General features: G+C 43.8%; 1 protein-coding gene across 3 annotated transcripts in view; it reads left to right on the forward strand.

Annotated features, from left to right (window-relative positions):
• Nucleotides 1-13,934, forward strand: part of LOC131591395 (aconitate hydratase, mitochondrial) — a 27,075-nt gene extending 13,141 nt beyond the window's left edge. For all 3 annotated transcript variants that reach the window (XM_058862032.1, XM_058862033.1, XM_058862031.1), the window contains 15 exons: nt 759-851; nt 2,782-2,940; nt 3,473-3,623; nt 4,896-5,000; nt 5,263-5,354; nt 5,639-5,744; nt 6,852-7,009; nt 8,066-8,139; nt 8,821-8,932; nt 9,105-9,227; nt 9,431-9,586; nt 11,511-11,702; nt 12,513-12,645; nt 12,953-13,074; nt 13,435-13,934. In XM_058862032.1, the coding sequence (XP_058718015.1) occupies nt 759-851; nt 2,782-2,940; nt 3,473-3,623; nt 4,896-5,000; nt 5,263-5,354; nt 5,639-5,744; nt 6,852-7,009; nt 8,066-8,139; nt 8,821-8,932; nt 9,105-9,227; nt 9,431-9,586; nt 11,511-11,702; nt 12,513-12,645; nt 12,953-13,074; nt 13,435-13,578 (1,920 nt within the window). In that variant the 3' untranslated portion in view covers nt 13,579-13,934. The remainder of the gene's footprint in view (nt 1-758; nt 852-2,781; nt 2,941-3,472; nt 3,624-4,895; nt 5,001-5,262; nt 5,355-5,638; nt 5,745-6,851; nt 7,010-8,065; nt 8,140-8,820; nt 8,933-9,104; nt 9,228-9,430; nt 9,587-11,510; nt 11,703-12,512; nt 12,646-12,952; nt 13,075-13,434) is intronic.
• Nucleotides 13,935-14,363: the final 429 nt, after the last annotated feature.

Below are 14,363 nucleotides of genomic sequence, written 5' to 3' on the forward strand. Positions count from 1 at the left end.
GAAGCTTAGCTGCATGAGAACAGTCTTTAAGAAATTCTCTTCTTCTAGTGCTTATCTTATCTACTCCAGCACTCTTTTGCCAAGAACTGTTAGGATATAATAGTGTCATACTTCCTTGGCAACCATGGTTTTTCTCACAAGCAATTTTCACGGTGTGACCTCCACCAACAATGGTGACAGTGCAGCAAGAAAGGCAGCATTGTGTGAGTCTTAAAGAGGGGACTTGCTAGAATGACAAATAACACTCACCAACTCCCCTGGCAGTGAACAACTTCCAGTTGCATTTCTTAAACTGTAAAAATAAAGCCAGAATATTTATCTAAGGGATTTGAAATGTCTCCAAAGCATCTGTATAGGAAAAAGAACACAAGGTAGAGAAGGAAGGAGGGGCTAGAATGAGTGAAGGAAACATATTTTAAAAATCCCCTGAAAACAGAAAAAGTGAGCACAGCATTTTTAATGCCTTATTGGCAGGGTTTTCCTTAAATTGTGCTGTTTGGAAATAGAAACTAAAAAAAGATGCTTTTAGTAGAGCTACAAGTGGGATGAAGTTAAATGGCCTGTTACAACTGTCTGTCAAACAATCTTAATCTTAACCTTTTGGTTTTAAAAATTATGTGCATCTCCCTCCAGTTTGCTGCAAAGCTGGGAAGCAAACTACAGGCAAGCGTGAGAGAGGGGGATGTGTTTGAACAAGCTTTTGATGTATGGAAGAACAAAATGTGGTACTAATGCTCTGTGCTTCCCTGTGTGAATAGGACATAAACCAGGAGGTGTACAACTTTCTGTCATCAGCTGGTGCCAAGTATGGAGTGGGATTCTGGAAACCTGGGTCAGGAATCATTCACCAGGTAAAGTGTGTGTGTTTGCAGTTCTTGAACACGCAGTGGGTCTTTCACCTTAGGTTGGAGAGAGAGCTCAAGTACAAAGCCGTAGAGAATTTCACCAGTTTAGGAAGACAACTTGCTTTGCTTGAGGCAGGCGAGGTTTCTTACTTGCTCCCTCTTGGTAATCTTGACAACAGTGGGGTTTTTTTTAAGGTTATTTTAGTCAAACTGTAACCTGATGTGTGATTAGGTAGTGCCAACAGCATGCCATGTGAATCACAGAAGCTTGAAATACCTTAACTGCTTGTGGGCTGGCTCCTCTTAGTACAATTGAGACAGTGAGGTGGGGCCATGAAGCTGGCTAAATAGGGTTAATATAAATTGCTTTTGGTGGTAAGGAAAGCAGCCTTGGGAACATACTTTTTTTAGGATTGTTACGTATGCATTAGTTCTGAAAAAACCGAGAAGAGTATATGAGGATACAACAGAGCAGCATACTTCAAGTACTCAAGAGTGGCAACACATAAAGAGTTGCTAGGTGAATTTGAATAAAATGCAAAACAGTTTTCAAGCCTGAGATTCTCTTGTTATTACATTAGATCTAAAAAAGAATATGACAGTCCCAAGATAACTTACCACTTAATGAGACTTTTTGTTTTTTCAAAACTGACACCTCTGTCAAGATGTCCCTAACTTGCTTGTGGTTGGTTTGCTTAGAGGGTCCAGTAGTCGTTTCTCATTGTTCCTCTGAGTCTCAGGCAGCAAAAGTTGAAGAGCAGCTTGAAGCAAAAGGAGTGGAGAGGGAAATGGATGACTGGTAAGCATCCTGTCAGCAGGGAACTTGTGATCAGGTGCAGTCAAGAGCTGTCTGCTTTGTTTTCTTAGCTGTAGAGTGAGTTACTAAGGTTACCTTAATGTGATGCAGTAGATGAACTCTTCAAAAGGTTATGGGAACACCTCTGGTCATTTGTGTTCTGAAACCAGTTGTAACATCTGTCACGTGGCAACATAGCTCCATGCTGTGGTTACCTGTCTTCTTGTGGCTCACTGGCTGGAGGAAACTGATCCTGTTGTATAGCTCCAGAGTACAGCTCTGCCAAAGTGAGGCCTTGAGAGTGACCTTTCTCACACAAATACATCAATGTGGCTACAGGAATGTAAAGCTGAAAGTTCTGGAAGCAAAACCTTGGTCTTTTTGGTAAAGGACTGCCTTAGTTCTGTTCAAGCTGTTCTGTGGTGCATGTGGTGTGAGTTCTGTGCTTCCCAGAAAGGCTGTCCCTAGTGTTTGTGTGGCACATATGCAGTGAGAAGTTCATTAGCTTGAGTTCTCTATGGTGTTGTTACCACAGAAATCTCATTTTTTTTCATTGAAGAATGGTTTTGTGGTTTTGTTAATAGTTGAAGAGTCTTGCATGGAACTGGGAGTAGCAGTAAGGGAAGAGCAGCCTGTTGGTGTCTTGGTGAGAAGTTCTTCTATGTAATTAAGTTTTGGCTGGCAACATGGATTGGAGGATCCTGTTGGTATTCTACTGCTATGGGAGCATAAATGCTACGGAAGGTCTTGCTAGCATTGGATAAGTGACCTGACTTGCTCAGCTGTTCATTAAGGATATGGAGATTATGGAACAGACTCTTGAGCCCTAACAAAGGTGGCATCTTAGCAAAAGCCTAAACTGGAAGGAAAAAAAAAGGGGATTGTTTTCTAGTTTTTTTATTACCCTGGGATGAGCAAGGATCCTGGAGCTGAGACTTGGTATCTCGTTCTGTTATTACATCCTCCACAAGGAATTTGAAACAGAAGAGGATTTCCAATTCAACCTAAATTCAGTTATTTTCTTGCTGCTGAAATCTGCAAATACAAACTGATCTAAACTCTTGTTCTTGTTTTCTTTATGCTGTCTTCCCCCTCCTTTCTCATGAAACAAGCAAGCAAACAATCAATTTTTATTTTCAGATCATTCTGGAGAACTACTCCTACCCTGGGGTTTTGCTGATCGGCACAGATTCACACACCCCCAATGGAGGTGGCTTGGGGGGAATCTGCATTGGCGTGGGTGGAGCTGATGCTGTGGATGTCATGGCAGGAATCCCTTGGGAGCTCAAATGCCCAAAGGTAGGAACAGAAGGAATAGTAAGTGTCACAATATTGTCATAGTACAGCTGGCCTGAACTGGACAAGGTAAATCTGACCATAACACAAATCAAATTTAGCTAGCCTAGTTCATGCCTGAACAAGTCCCCAGATAAGTTACAAGTGACCCTCAGCCATCCCCATTCAAGATCAGTAGGAAGAGATCTGAGCGGAGAGAGATCCCAGCCAATGAGCTTCTAAACCCAGGAGTTTTGAATTGAGTATAAAAATGAGCTCTGAACAATAAACGAGGCTGTTTTGTCTCATAGGCATCTGGATCTCGAGTTGTGGATTTTGTCTCCCCACCCACAGCCGGCATGTAACAGCTAAACTTTGATGCCAAGGGTGAGAGGTATGCTGTGTAAGGAGCATTGATTTTCAAGCACTAGGTATATAAGGCACCAGATACCATTGCAGTGTGATAGGAATATACCCCACAGGAGAACTATACATTGTTACCTTTCTGACAGGAAGTGATGTCAGTATTTTTTTTCCCCTCATTGATGTTGCTCAGGTTATTGGTGTAAAACTGACTGGCAAGCTCTCAGGCTGGACTTCTCCTAAAGATGTGATCCTGAAAGTGGCTGGCATCCTCACTGTCAAGGGTGGAACAGGCGCCATCATTGAATACCATGGGCCGGGTGTGGATTCAATCTCCTGCACAGGTAAGTCAACACAGATCTCTTATCTGAGTGGATTGTTGGTGGAGCTGGGTGTTGAGCTATCTGTGGAGGGTGGGAAGAGAACCAAACAAGAAGGACTGAATGTTTTCCCCTAGGCTTGCCCAGCAGTTTGTACATGGCAAACTGGAAGAGTGGTGTAACAAGATAGCACTCCCTCTCAGTGATAAAGTGACTTCTCTCCGTTAAATCTTCTTGTGATTTTGAGAACATGGAATGGTTAATTGTGAAGAATCCTGTAAGATGGTGTGTCAAGATAAGAATAAGGGTGGATGTATTCCAGTGTATACTTAGAGGGTGGAGATGTCAGTGATAAAAGAATGACATTTTAATTTCAGCCTAAAATAGGGTGTGAATAGAAAAAAGAAACAGGTTAATGGGAATATATATGTGACATCTGCTAAACAAAGAGCAGAGGTTCTGAGACCAGAAAGCAGTTTGTAACATGCAGTTTATACAAGCTAATTGTGGATCTTGGCTGCTGAATTTGAACTAGCAAATATTGCAGTTCTCTGTAATGTGCTAGTTAGGACCAAATTACAAGAAATGTGTCTTCCTTTAGCTTGAAGTGCAGCCTTCAAGCTGGACTTCTCTCAATTTGCATGACTTGGCTACAGTTTGGATTATTTGGTTTTACAAACTGAGAGCCATTTGGGATTTTTCTTCTATGAAATCAGGGAGAATCAGAATCAGAGGAATTTTATATCTGTTTCTATCTTATTAAATGTAAAACAGGAGCTTCTACAGCTTCATTGTTTTGTCCTTGAAAGGGATGGTTGATCCCAATATTGTGAGAAAATATTTGGGATTTTTTTATTGTGTTCCATCACTGGAAGCATTTCATTCAGCCCACTGAATTTCTCACAAATGTCTGGGTCCTCCAGTAAATATAAATTAGATGGTAGGGTGGGCCAGGACACTCATTGCAGGTAGCAGAAACACTGCTCACTGCTGTAAATTATTTAATGCTCAGTGCAAACAGGGATTCCTTGTTATCCCTTCCAGTGTCTGCAGGTATCAGTGTAACTTTTGTCTCATTCCTTCCACAAGAGTCTGGTTGCAGTATTGGTCAGAAACATAGGGGGCTGAGCCAGCTGTTATGTTGTCAGTGTCCTCTCAGCTGTGGCTTTAGGTTTCTGTGGCTGATGCCCTGATCTCTCTTAGCTTTGCTGTCTGTTGCTTGTACTGACTTCTGGAGAATTGGGTAGCTTTGGACTTTCTCCTTTGACCCTGTGGTCTATTCTCCCACTTCTCTAGGAATGGCAACAATCTGTAACATGGGGGCTGAAATTGGAGCTACCACATCGATCTTCCCTTACAATGAACGCATGAAGAAATACTTGGGCAAGACTGGGCGAGCTGGTAAGAGGATTTGGGGATTGAAATGGGTAGAAGTATGGGTTCAAGTGAAGGTGTATTCTAGGAGCAGTATCCTCCTATGGTGTTGTCTGATGTGAATTTTGACCTTGTGTGGTCCTGTAGGTAATCTGCTACAAGTATGGAGTCTATAGATGAAGTGGCTGGGGAAATATGTGGTGGACCCCCCGTGTTTGGTTGTTCTAGACTTTTTTTTTCTTCCTTATACTTGCTGCACTTTTCAGATGTTCCTCCTTTCTTATTCCAGATATAGCTTCACTAGCAGATGAATTCAAGCAACATTTGGTACCAGATTCTGGTTGTCAGTATGACCAGGTGATAGAAATCAACCTCAGTGAGGTAAGGCTCCCTTTCTTCTTGCCATTTTGAATGCTGTGACATGACTCTGCTTTGTTTGAATGAGGACCAAGCTGGGAGTTTGATGCAACACCCCTGGTGCTGTGCTAGAACATGTAAAATACATTCAGGTCTGCTTCACTGACAGCTTGTGCTCCAGTGTTCATGTAGGAGAATCCTAGTTAAACAACTTCCAGATAGAACTGTGGAAAGGAATTGATTTGCTGCTGTGTTTTGGAGTTATTCTTTGCTACTGTGATTTCTGACTTTGTCACTGTTTCTTAAAGCTGAAACCACATATCAATGGACCTTTCACACCAGACCTGGCGCACCCTGTGTCAGATATTGGTGCTGTGGCAGAAAAGGAGGGCTGGCCTGTTGATATCAGAGTTGGTGGGTAGCATTTGCTCTTTCCTCTGCCTTCATACTTGTGGCATAAACATTGTTGTCTTGGGATAAGCTGTTGGTCACTTAGCTTGGGATCCAGCTTTTTCACTACTGCTGTATGTCCTTTGACTTTGGTGCAGTGTCGTCTCTTCATGGCCATATGAATTTTCTGGGAAAAGTACTGACCACATGGGCCAAGTGTGTAGGATGAGATCCAGGATAGCAGGAGGGATTTTAATCTCAAGAGGTAGACCAGGTTTTCTTCCATTTTTGAAACTTTTGAATGTTTGGGTTGACAAGAATGTTACCCATTGAAGATGGCTTTTGTTAAAAGTCTGTGCCATGGATTTGCCTGTTGCAGAGATTTGTCAGGAGCATGATTGTCAGCACTCACAGCAGTTGGCTGTTGAACTCTTGGGACGTAGTCAAGTTAGTACTTGCTGTCCTAAAAAGCAGGCTTGGAAATTTATGTGCTTGCTTTTGGGATGGTAACTTTTGGGCTGGCTTCTCAACTCTTGCTCATGGAGTGTAGGAAGGAATGAAAAGAACAGAAACACATTGTAAAGCCATATCCCAGGTGGGAAGTGTATTATATGATAGTGTTATGAATAGGATACAGTTAGAGCAGCTGTAACTGAAAGAGAATTTTTATTTTGCTGTTTAGCACCAGAATGCTGTTAGGATGGTATAGCATATCCTCATGTGGCCTTCAAGGCATAACAAAGATATTTCTTTTCATCATTTCCTCCATTTTTTGCTGTCTTGATTTGAAGCTTTTTCTGTCTTTGTGGATCAATACCACTCTTTGGTTATTTGCTTAACCAAGGTGCAAGTAGGTGACACTCAGGTCTTGTAAACCAATAGCCTACTTAGATTAGACTAGTGACTGGGTAGTGTGTTCTGACTGTGCAACCTCTAGAGCTGGACAGGTGATTGCTTGTGACCACAGTATATTGCTGGGAGGCTTGGCAGTTTCAGTACCTGAAGCCCTTTCAGATTCCTTATCAACAGAAAAGGTAGTTGTCCTTTGTTCTTCTGGGAGATGGGTCATGGAGAATCTTCCAAGTACCAGGGCTGCAGTAACCACCATCCCGTTTCTGTCAAACACCACAGGCTTGATTGGCAGCTGCACCAACTCCAGCTATGAGGACATGGGACGCTCTGCAGCGGTGGCAAAACAGGCGCTCGCGCATGGATTGAAGTGCAAATCCAAGTTCACAATCACACCAGGGTCAGAGCAGATCCGTGCCACCATTGAGAGAGACGGTTATGTGAGTATGGCTGCTCTTTGCACTTCCAAACAAAGGGTTATATTCTTCAGGACAGTACCTCAGGGGGCCAGAGTTAACTAATGGAAACCTCCTAAACTTTATCTTCACTTATTGCTGGAGGTGCAATTACTGATGTAGTAACTGGTCTTGTGCTGCTGTGCCTGTGGATCCTGCCATCATCTTGACAGTGTTTTGACCTGATATCTTTACTACCTGGGCATTTAAGAACAGGATTAGAGCTGAACAAGGCCAAGGCAGCTTTCAGTAACTGGGGCCCCAAGGAGATAGCAGTATGCATAGCAAGGGATGCCTCATGCACCTGGGATTCTGTAGATGGCCATGGCTGACAAAGGTCTGCAATCCACTTTTATCCCAATATATAAAGAGAGCATGCCCTTTTATTGGAAGTTGGTTCCAAATTTAGAGCAAACTTATGGCAAAAATCATAGTGGCTTTGAAAGGAATGTTTCTGTTGAGGAACCATTACCTACTTTCTTCCTTTTTTCTGTACAGAAAAAGTTGTTTTAATTAGCTTTACTATTTAGTGAATTTTAGATGCTGTCATAGTGTGAGGACCAAGTCTTTACATATGACCAGCCAATGCTTGATGGCTCTTCCAACCAAGTCCTACCTTTCAAGCCATACCTTTCCTTACCTGCTGCCCCCTTAATTGAGTTGTTTGCTGAGTAGACTGAGCAGACACACATACTTGCCTGCACTGTTGCCTCTCCTTACATGGACAGGAAGTCTATAGAATATTAATCAGACCAGACACTGCCCTTCAGTCAAAGGTCTGTAAGGAGTTGGATTGCTCAAGTTGAAGCAGGTAGAGAATGGAAATGTCATGGCAAGTCATCCTGTGCTCTGCCTCAGTGTTAACTTACAGTCTTACTGGGGTCAAACCCCATGTACTTATAAAAGTGAGTCAAAACTGGAACAAAGAAGAGAATTTTCTCAGGCTTGGTGCTTCCTGTTAGTGTCTTCTTCCCCTGAAAGACCAACCCCAGAAACTCATTCCAGGCATTCTACAGTAACAAAGCTGTTTTCTGCCCCCAGGCAAAAGTCCTTCGAGAAGTTGGAGGGCTGGTTCTTGCTAACGCTTGCGGGCCATGCATCGGCCAGTGGGACAGGTAAAATGAAAGATGGATCTAACTCTAGCTTTGTATCTTTTAGCTCCCAGAATGCTCTGTTGAAGCCTAATTTGATTGTAAATACCACACACTGGTAATTAAATGTTTAAAAACTAACTGACCATAGCTGTCTGATAGGTACTGGAGGAGGCAAAAAGGACTACAGAGTTATATTGAGCCTTTAGGTAAATGAAGCTGCAGAATGGACACACATTCTGGAGACTTTTTGTAGAAAACAAAGAATGGGGAGAAAGATTTGTTGTCTGTGAGAAGGTGGACTGAAGTTTGTATGGTCCTTTTAAAATAGGAAAAGTGAATTGGTGCAACTTCAGTCATTGGAGGGGCAGGGAGCATAATTCCCAATAGAAGGGATGGGAGGCACATTCTTCAGTTGCTTTATCACAGCTGACCATGGGATATCCAAAGGCAATGTACTTAGTTGATTATTGTTTAGATAGTTCAACAGTGAACAACGTGGACTGTGAAAACTACTGCAAGAATCAGTGTTTGACTTGGGTTTGCATTCATTCATTTTGGGTCTGTGCTTAAGAGAGGAAAACAGGTACAGGCACCAGCTCATGTGGTGACTGCTGCCAAAACCAAGGTGGGGGATTCTAGCAGTGAGACATGTAGAAGCAATACTCCGTTTGGATCTGATGAGGATGTTTGCTTCTTTCACAGGAAGGACATCAAGAAAGGAGAGAAAAATACAATAGTTACGTCCTACAACCGGAATTTCACGGGTCGCAATGATGCCAATCCAGAGACTCACGCATTTGTGACCTCTCCAGAGGTAAGAAACAGACGGAGGGGCTATGGAACAGTTCAGGGTGCCTGCAGAAGAGGCTCACTGTGCCTTGTTTAGTAGCTTGGCTGGTGGCTTTGAGACTTAGATGTTGGACTTTCAGATGAAGTGATGGGAACTAGAATATGCCTTTAAATTGGTCATTTTTTTTTCCTTTCAGATTGTCACAGCCCTGTCCATTGCTGGCACTCTAAAATTCAACCCTGAGACAGATTACCTGACAGGAGCAGATGGGAAGAAGTTTAAACTAGAGGCACCTGATGCAGATGAGCTACCCAAGCTGGTAACTGCTCTGTCTGGGGGCAGAGGGAGGGAAGACCTGACACTAGCAGTGTTTTATTTATACTGAGGGAACTTAAATGCACTGACCTCTTTCTTGACACGTGGTGGTAGAGCTAGAATGGGTGTAGTTGCCTGTATTGGCTTGTTCTTCATGTGCTGTTGGGGGATGGCTGAGGCTGATGATTTTCCTTTCTTCTTTGGAAGGAGTTTGACCCAGGCCAGGACACCTATCAGTACCCTCCCAAGGATGGCAGTGGGCAGCATGTGGATGTGAGCCCCACCAGCCAGCGTCTCCAGCTTCTTGAGCCCTTTGATAAATGGGATGGCAAGGATCTAGAAGACATGCTGATCCTCATCAAGGTCAGGAATAAAGTGGGGGACCATCAGCTATGACAGGTCTGCTTTAACAGGGGTTTGCACAGCAACTGCTAGAAGCTTTGGATGTGCCTTTGAGATACCTGATTCCCTCCCCTACAACCACATTGTTACGGAAAGGAGAGCAAGGGTCTTCCTTTCTTCCAGGTGTTTCTTTCTCATACTTCTTTGTGTATAACTAAATGACTCTTCTCCTTTGGGCTAGTGGTTTGCTAATACCATGCAAAAGCAAGCTTGTTATAGCATGTAATACAATTCTGCCCAAACCATGCATTCTGCAGAATTTGTTGCAGTTACAACCTGCAATGGAAAGGTGGATGGGTTCTTTAATTAGCATCTCTAATACTGACTGTTTTAAGATGTATTTTATCTGAAATGAGGTCGTTGGGAACTTCTCATCCATCAGTATGCATGTTCTCTTCCCACTTTATAGAAAGAGAAATTACTTCACACTTGTTAAACATTGCAGTTTGGTCTTTCAGTGGAGACATGGGTTTCTCCTCACTGCCTGAGGTGAGTTAACAGATGGAACCTTCAGTTGATATGGTGAGGGGTTCTGAAATGCAATCCCTTATGAACGGACCTTTGGAAACATTTCTGATTCTCAGTGACAGGAGTTGGAGGTACTCCCAAGGGCCATACTGCTGTGCAAAAATTTTTGACACAGGCAATTCCTTTATTAAGCACTTCAGAACTTATCAGTTGGAAGGAAGGCCATTATCTCTGGTAGGGAATTCTGTTCTTACAAGCTGAGAAGGCTTATGTGCAGTTTGGAAACTTAGAGGGTAACACTTGGCATCTTGTTGAAGTTCCCCAGCAGGGAGGCTGAGCCATAGCAGGAAGGGCTTAATTGCTTTTTGTACCTGAGCAACCTGCTGCTGGGGGAAGTGAGGACACAGCAGGAGATGCAATGGCTAAGCTAGGTTTTGTAATTTACCCTTCTTCTTACCCAATGCATGCAGAATGACCACTGTGTTCTGCTTTAGAGTGCCTTGATTCTGTAACTGATGTGTTTTTCTGGTGTTTGTGCCTTTAAAAAGAGATGTGATGATCAGAGAATGCATTAGGTTGGAAGGGACAACAAGGGGTCATCTGATCCAAACTCCCTGCTCAAGCAGGGTCATCCCAGAGCACATGGCACAGGATTGTGTCCACATGGTTCTTGAATATTTCCAGTGAAGGAGACTCCACAACCTTTATGGGCAGTCTGTTCCAGTGCGGTGACTGACAGTAAAGAAGTTCTTCCTCATGTTCAGGTGGAACTTCCTGTGCCTCAGTTTCTGCCCCATTGCCTCTTGTCCTATTGCTTGGCACTACTGAGCTCCACTTGGCTCCAACCTCTTGACATCCCCTCCCTTCAGTTACTTACAGATACTGTAAATGAGGGGTTCCCTCTCATTTGTCCCTCCTTGAGGCTGAACAGGAGACGATCCAGCCCCTTAATGGCCTTTGTCGCCTTCCCCTGAACCTGCTCTAGGAGCTCCACGTCTCTCATGTACTGGGGAGCCCAGAACTGGACACAGCCCTCCAGCTGTGGCCTCACTAGGGCTGAGTAGAGGGACAGGATCACTTCCCCTGACCTGCTGGCAATGCTCTTCCTAGTTCACTCCAGGATACCATTGGCTTTCTTGGCCACATGAACACTGCTGGCTCATGGACAGCTTCCAGCAAGTCAGCCCTCAGACTGTGCTGGTGCATGGAGTTACTCTTTCCAAGGTGCAGGACCCTGAACTTCAGACAGTTCTTCTCTGCCCACCTCTCTAACCTGCTGAGGTCTTTCTGAAGGGCTGCAGAGCCCTCTGGAGTATTGACCACTCCTCCAAGTTAATGCTTCACAGTTAAAAGTGTTGAGGAAGGGTCAAGTACATTACTCCATCCTGAGACATTCTTTTCTTCTACTACAATTTAGGTAAAAGGGAAATGCACCACTGATCATATCTCTGCAGCCGGACCGTGGCTTAAATTCCGTGGCCATCTGGACAACATCTCCAACAACCTGCTCATTGGTGCCATCAACATTGAAAATGGCAAAGCCAACTCTGTGCGGAACGCATTAACCCAGGAGTTTGGCCCAGTCCCAGACACAGCCCGTTACTACAAGGTGAGATGTTCATGTTTTAAGGTGATGTTTACACTTTGGCCAGTCTGTGCCAAGAATAAGGATCTCAACCTCCTGCTCTCAAGTAACTGCAGCTGCAAATTCACTCAGCATCGGGGCATTTTATTGGTAATGACTGCAGTTCCTGTAGGAGATTCTGTCCCTACCTGCTATGGGGAAGAGGGAAAAGGATCTCGTGACTCAGAAGGGACTAGAAATCATAGACAAAAAAAGGAAGAACTCCTTCAGGCTCTATACCTTAGAAGGCATGGGTGTCATCAGACTTAACTAATCTTGCCTCCTGGAATGCTTCACCTATGACTAGTCTAATGTTTTAATAAATTACAGTCCTGTACCCTTTATTCTTTAACACTAGGCTTCAAATTTCAAGAAATGTCCTTTTACCCTCTGGACAACTTGGCAGTTGTTTCTGATAGGCTCTTTCAGTAGAGAGAAGTTAAAATTTTCCATATCCCTTCCAGAAGTAGAACAGAGGTCATGGCTGGTGCAAACACTGGTCTGGCATAGCACGATGGAAGGAGAGATGGCAGGAAAAGGAAGGAAAATATTTGCTCTGGATCCCAAGAGCAATCCTCCTCAGCCCTTGAGAGCAAGGATGGCAGTGCCTAACTGCTGTGAAGCACTAAACTCCTTCAATTCTCTCCTTTCTCAGAACCCAAGGGAGTCTTCTGGGAGAAGGTGTCATAGCGTGGCAATGTCAGTGAAGTACTGAAATTAGATGTGTGTGGGAGTATTTATTGTTAATTTCTCACTTGAGTGGCTGCACAAATGTAAATCTGTCCTTTGTCACAGAAAATGGGTGTCAAATGGGCAGTTGTTGGAGATGAAAACTATGGTGAGGGATCAAGCCGGGAGCACGCAGCATTGGAGCCACGTCACTTGGGAGGAAGGGTCATCATTACCAAGAGCTTTGCCAGGATCCATGGTGAGTCAGGCTTCCCTTACGTTGTTTGTAAACAGGATGTGTTTGGTTTGAGTGGAAGTGGTGTTTATACCTTGCCCAGGGCTCAACACCTACAGGCATGAACCCTCCTTGCTGACAGATGGCAAGGTGCCTTCTGTCAGGAGTCCTGTTACATAGCTAGTTAGATATGCCACAAACAACGGATATGTTGGTTTTGCTACAAAGATAGTAATTGTTGCTGGTATAGTACTCGGGGAAGCACTGGGCAGCCAGAAGGTAATCCTGGAGTGGGATGTTTCACGTGTGGCTGGTGGTTTGTTTTCCACAGAAACCAATCTAAAGAAGCAAGGTCTATTGCCTCTCACTTTTGCTGATCCAGCAGACTATAACAAGATTCATCCTGTGGATAAACTGAGCATCGTGGGGTTGAAAGACTTTGCACCTGGAAAGGTAACTGTCTGTATGTCCTGTCATGCACTTGGGGACAGGGATGTGCCTCTGATGGGATCAGTGGTGAGTTGTGTGCTTGTGAGGCAGCACTGGCACTGTTGAGACACGGTGGGCGAGGAGATACAGGGCAGGTCAGAATCAGTGGTGTTCTGAACTGTTAAGAGATACCTTTGTACTCTGAATTCCTGGACTTGTTGACTTAAGCATGAGTGTTCACTAGAAGGAACTGCAACTCACTTCTATGTTAAGATCCACTCTGAGGCTTTCAGCCCTTTAAAACCATGTAGGAATTTTCCTGTGAGAAGCTCAGATAACCTCCCTTGAAAGAGAAGGGAAAATAAAACTGTCTTCTTCCTTTAGCCTCTGAAATGCATCATCAAGCATCCCAATGGGAGCCAAGAAACAATCATGCTGAACCACACCTTCAATGAGTCGCAGATCGAGTGGTTTCAGGCTGGCAGTGCCCTGAACAGAATGAAGGAGCTGCAGCAGAAATCAAGCTAAGTGCACACAATGCCCCAGTGCACTGGACTCGATTCAGCTTTGGCATTTTCATCAAAGTGCAATTCCATGCCTACTGTTTGGAATAAATGTCTGATCAAATGTAACCATAGCTTTCTTTTTGTTATGGTACTTCCTCTTCACTGACACTATGAAAAGGGAGTGCAGCTAGGCTTACTTTTGTCTTTTAAATTCCCCAGCTCCCTTTTTCTATTTTGGTTCGATTTCAGTTCTCCCACAGTTATTTATATTTGGAAATAACCAGCGAAGGTGGGTTTGTCTACTCAGTTGGTTGTTTTCTGCCCATTCACTTTACTGATGGCTAAAGACTTAAAATGAAAATAAAGAATGTGACCATCTCTTTTGCCATGTGTTATTGTATTCATCGTCCTAATCCCCATCATTGTTGCTGGGAGGGTGGGAAAGAACTTCTTGTAAACCATTGCTATATGGAGAAAAAACCCAAATTGAACAATAACTCAGTATGGTAAAAAAAGAACCCTCACAGCTGTCATGGACTGTTTAGCTCTTGACATTAACCTACTGCCAGCTACCCTTATGATTATGACCACCTTCCCCCCCTACACTCCTGTCCAGGGCAACCCTGCCACTCTTGCAGCGATGACAAACTTGCAGAGAACACCTTCTCTATCTGCTTTCCCAGAACTGCATGGTTAGTTTCCTGAAACACGACTTAGAGCAGATGGATGTTGATGAGTCTTTCATCAGAACAGCACTCAAAACCACATCGCTACCACCTCACTATACTCCTGGGAGCCCTGACTCCA

Source organism: Poecile atricapillus, chromosome W (genome assembly GCF_030490865.1).
Source record: "Poecile atricapillus isolate bPoeAtr1 chromosome W, bPoeAtr1.hap1, whole genome shotgun sequence".
Taxonomy (NCBI): Eukaryota; Metazoa; Chordata; class Aves; order Passeriformes; family Paridae; genus Poecile; species Poecile atricapillus.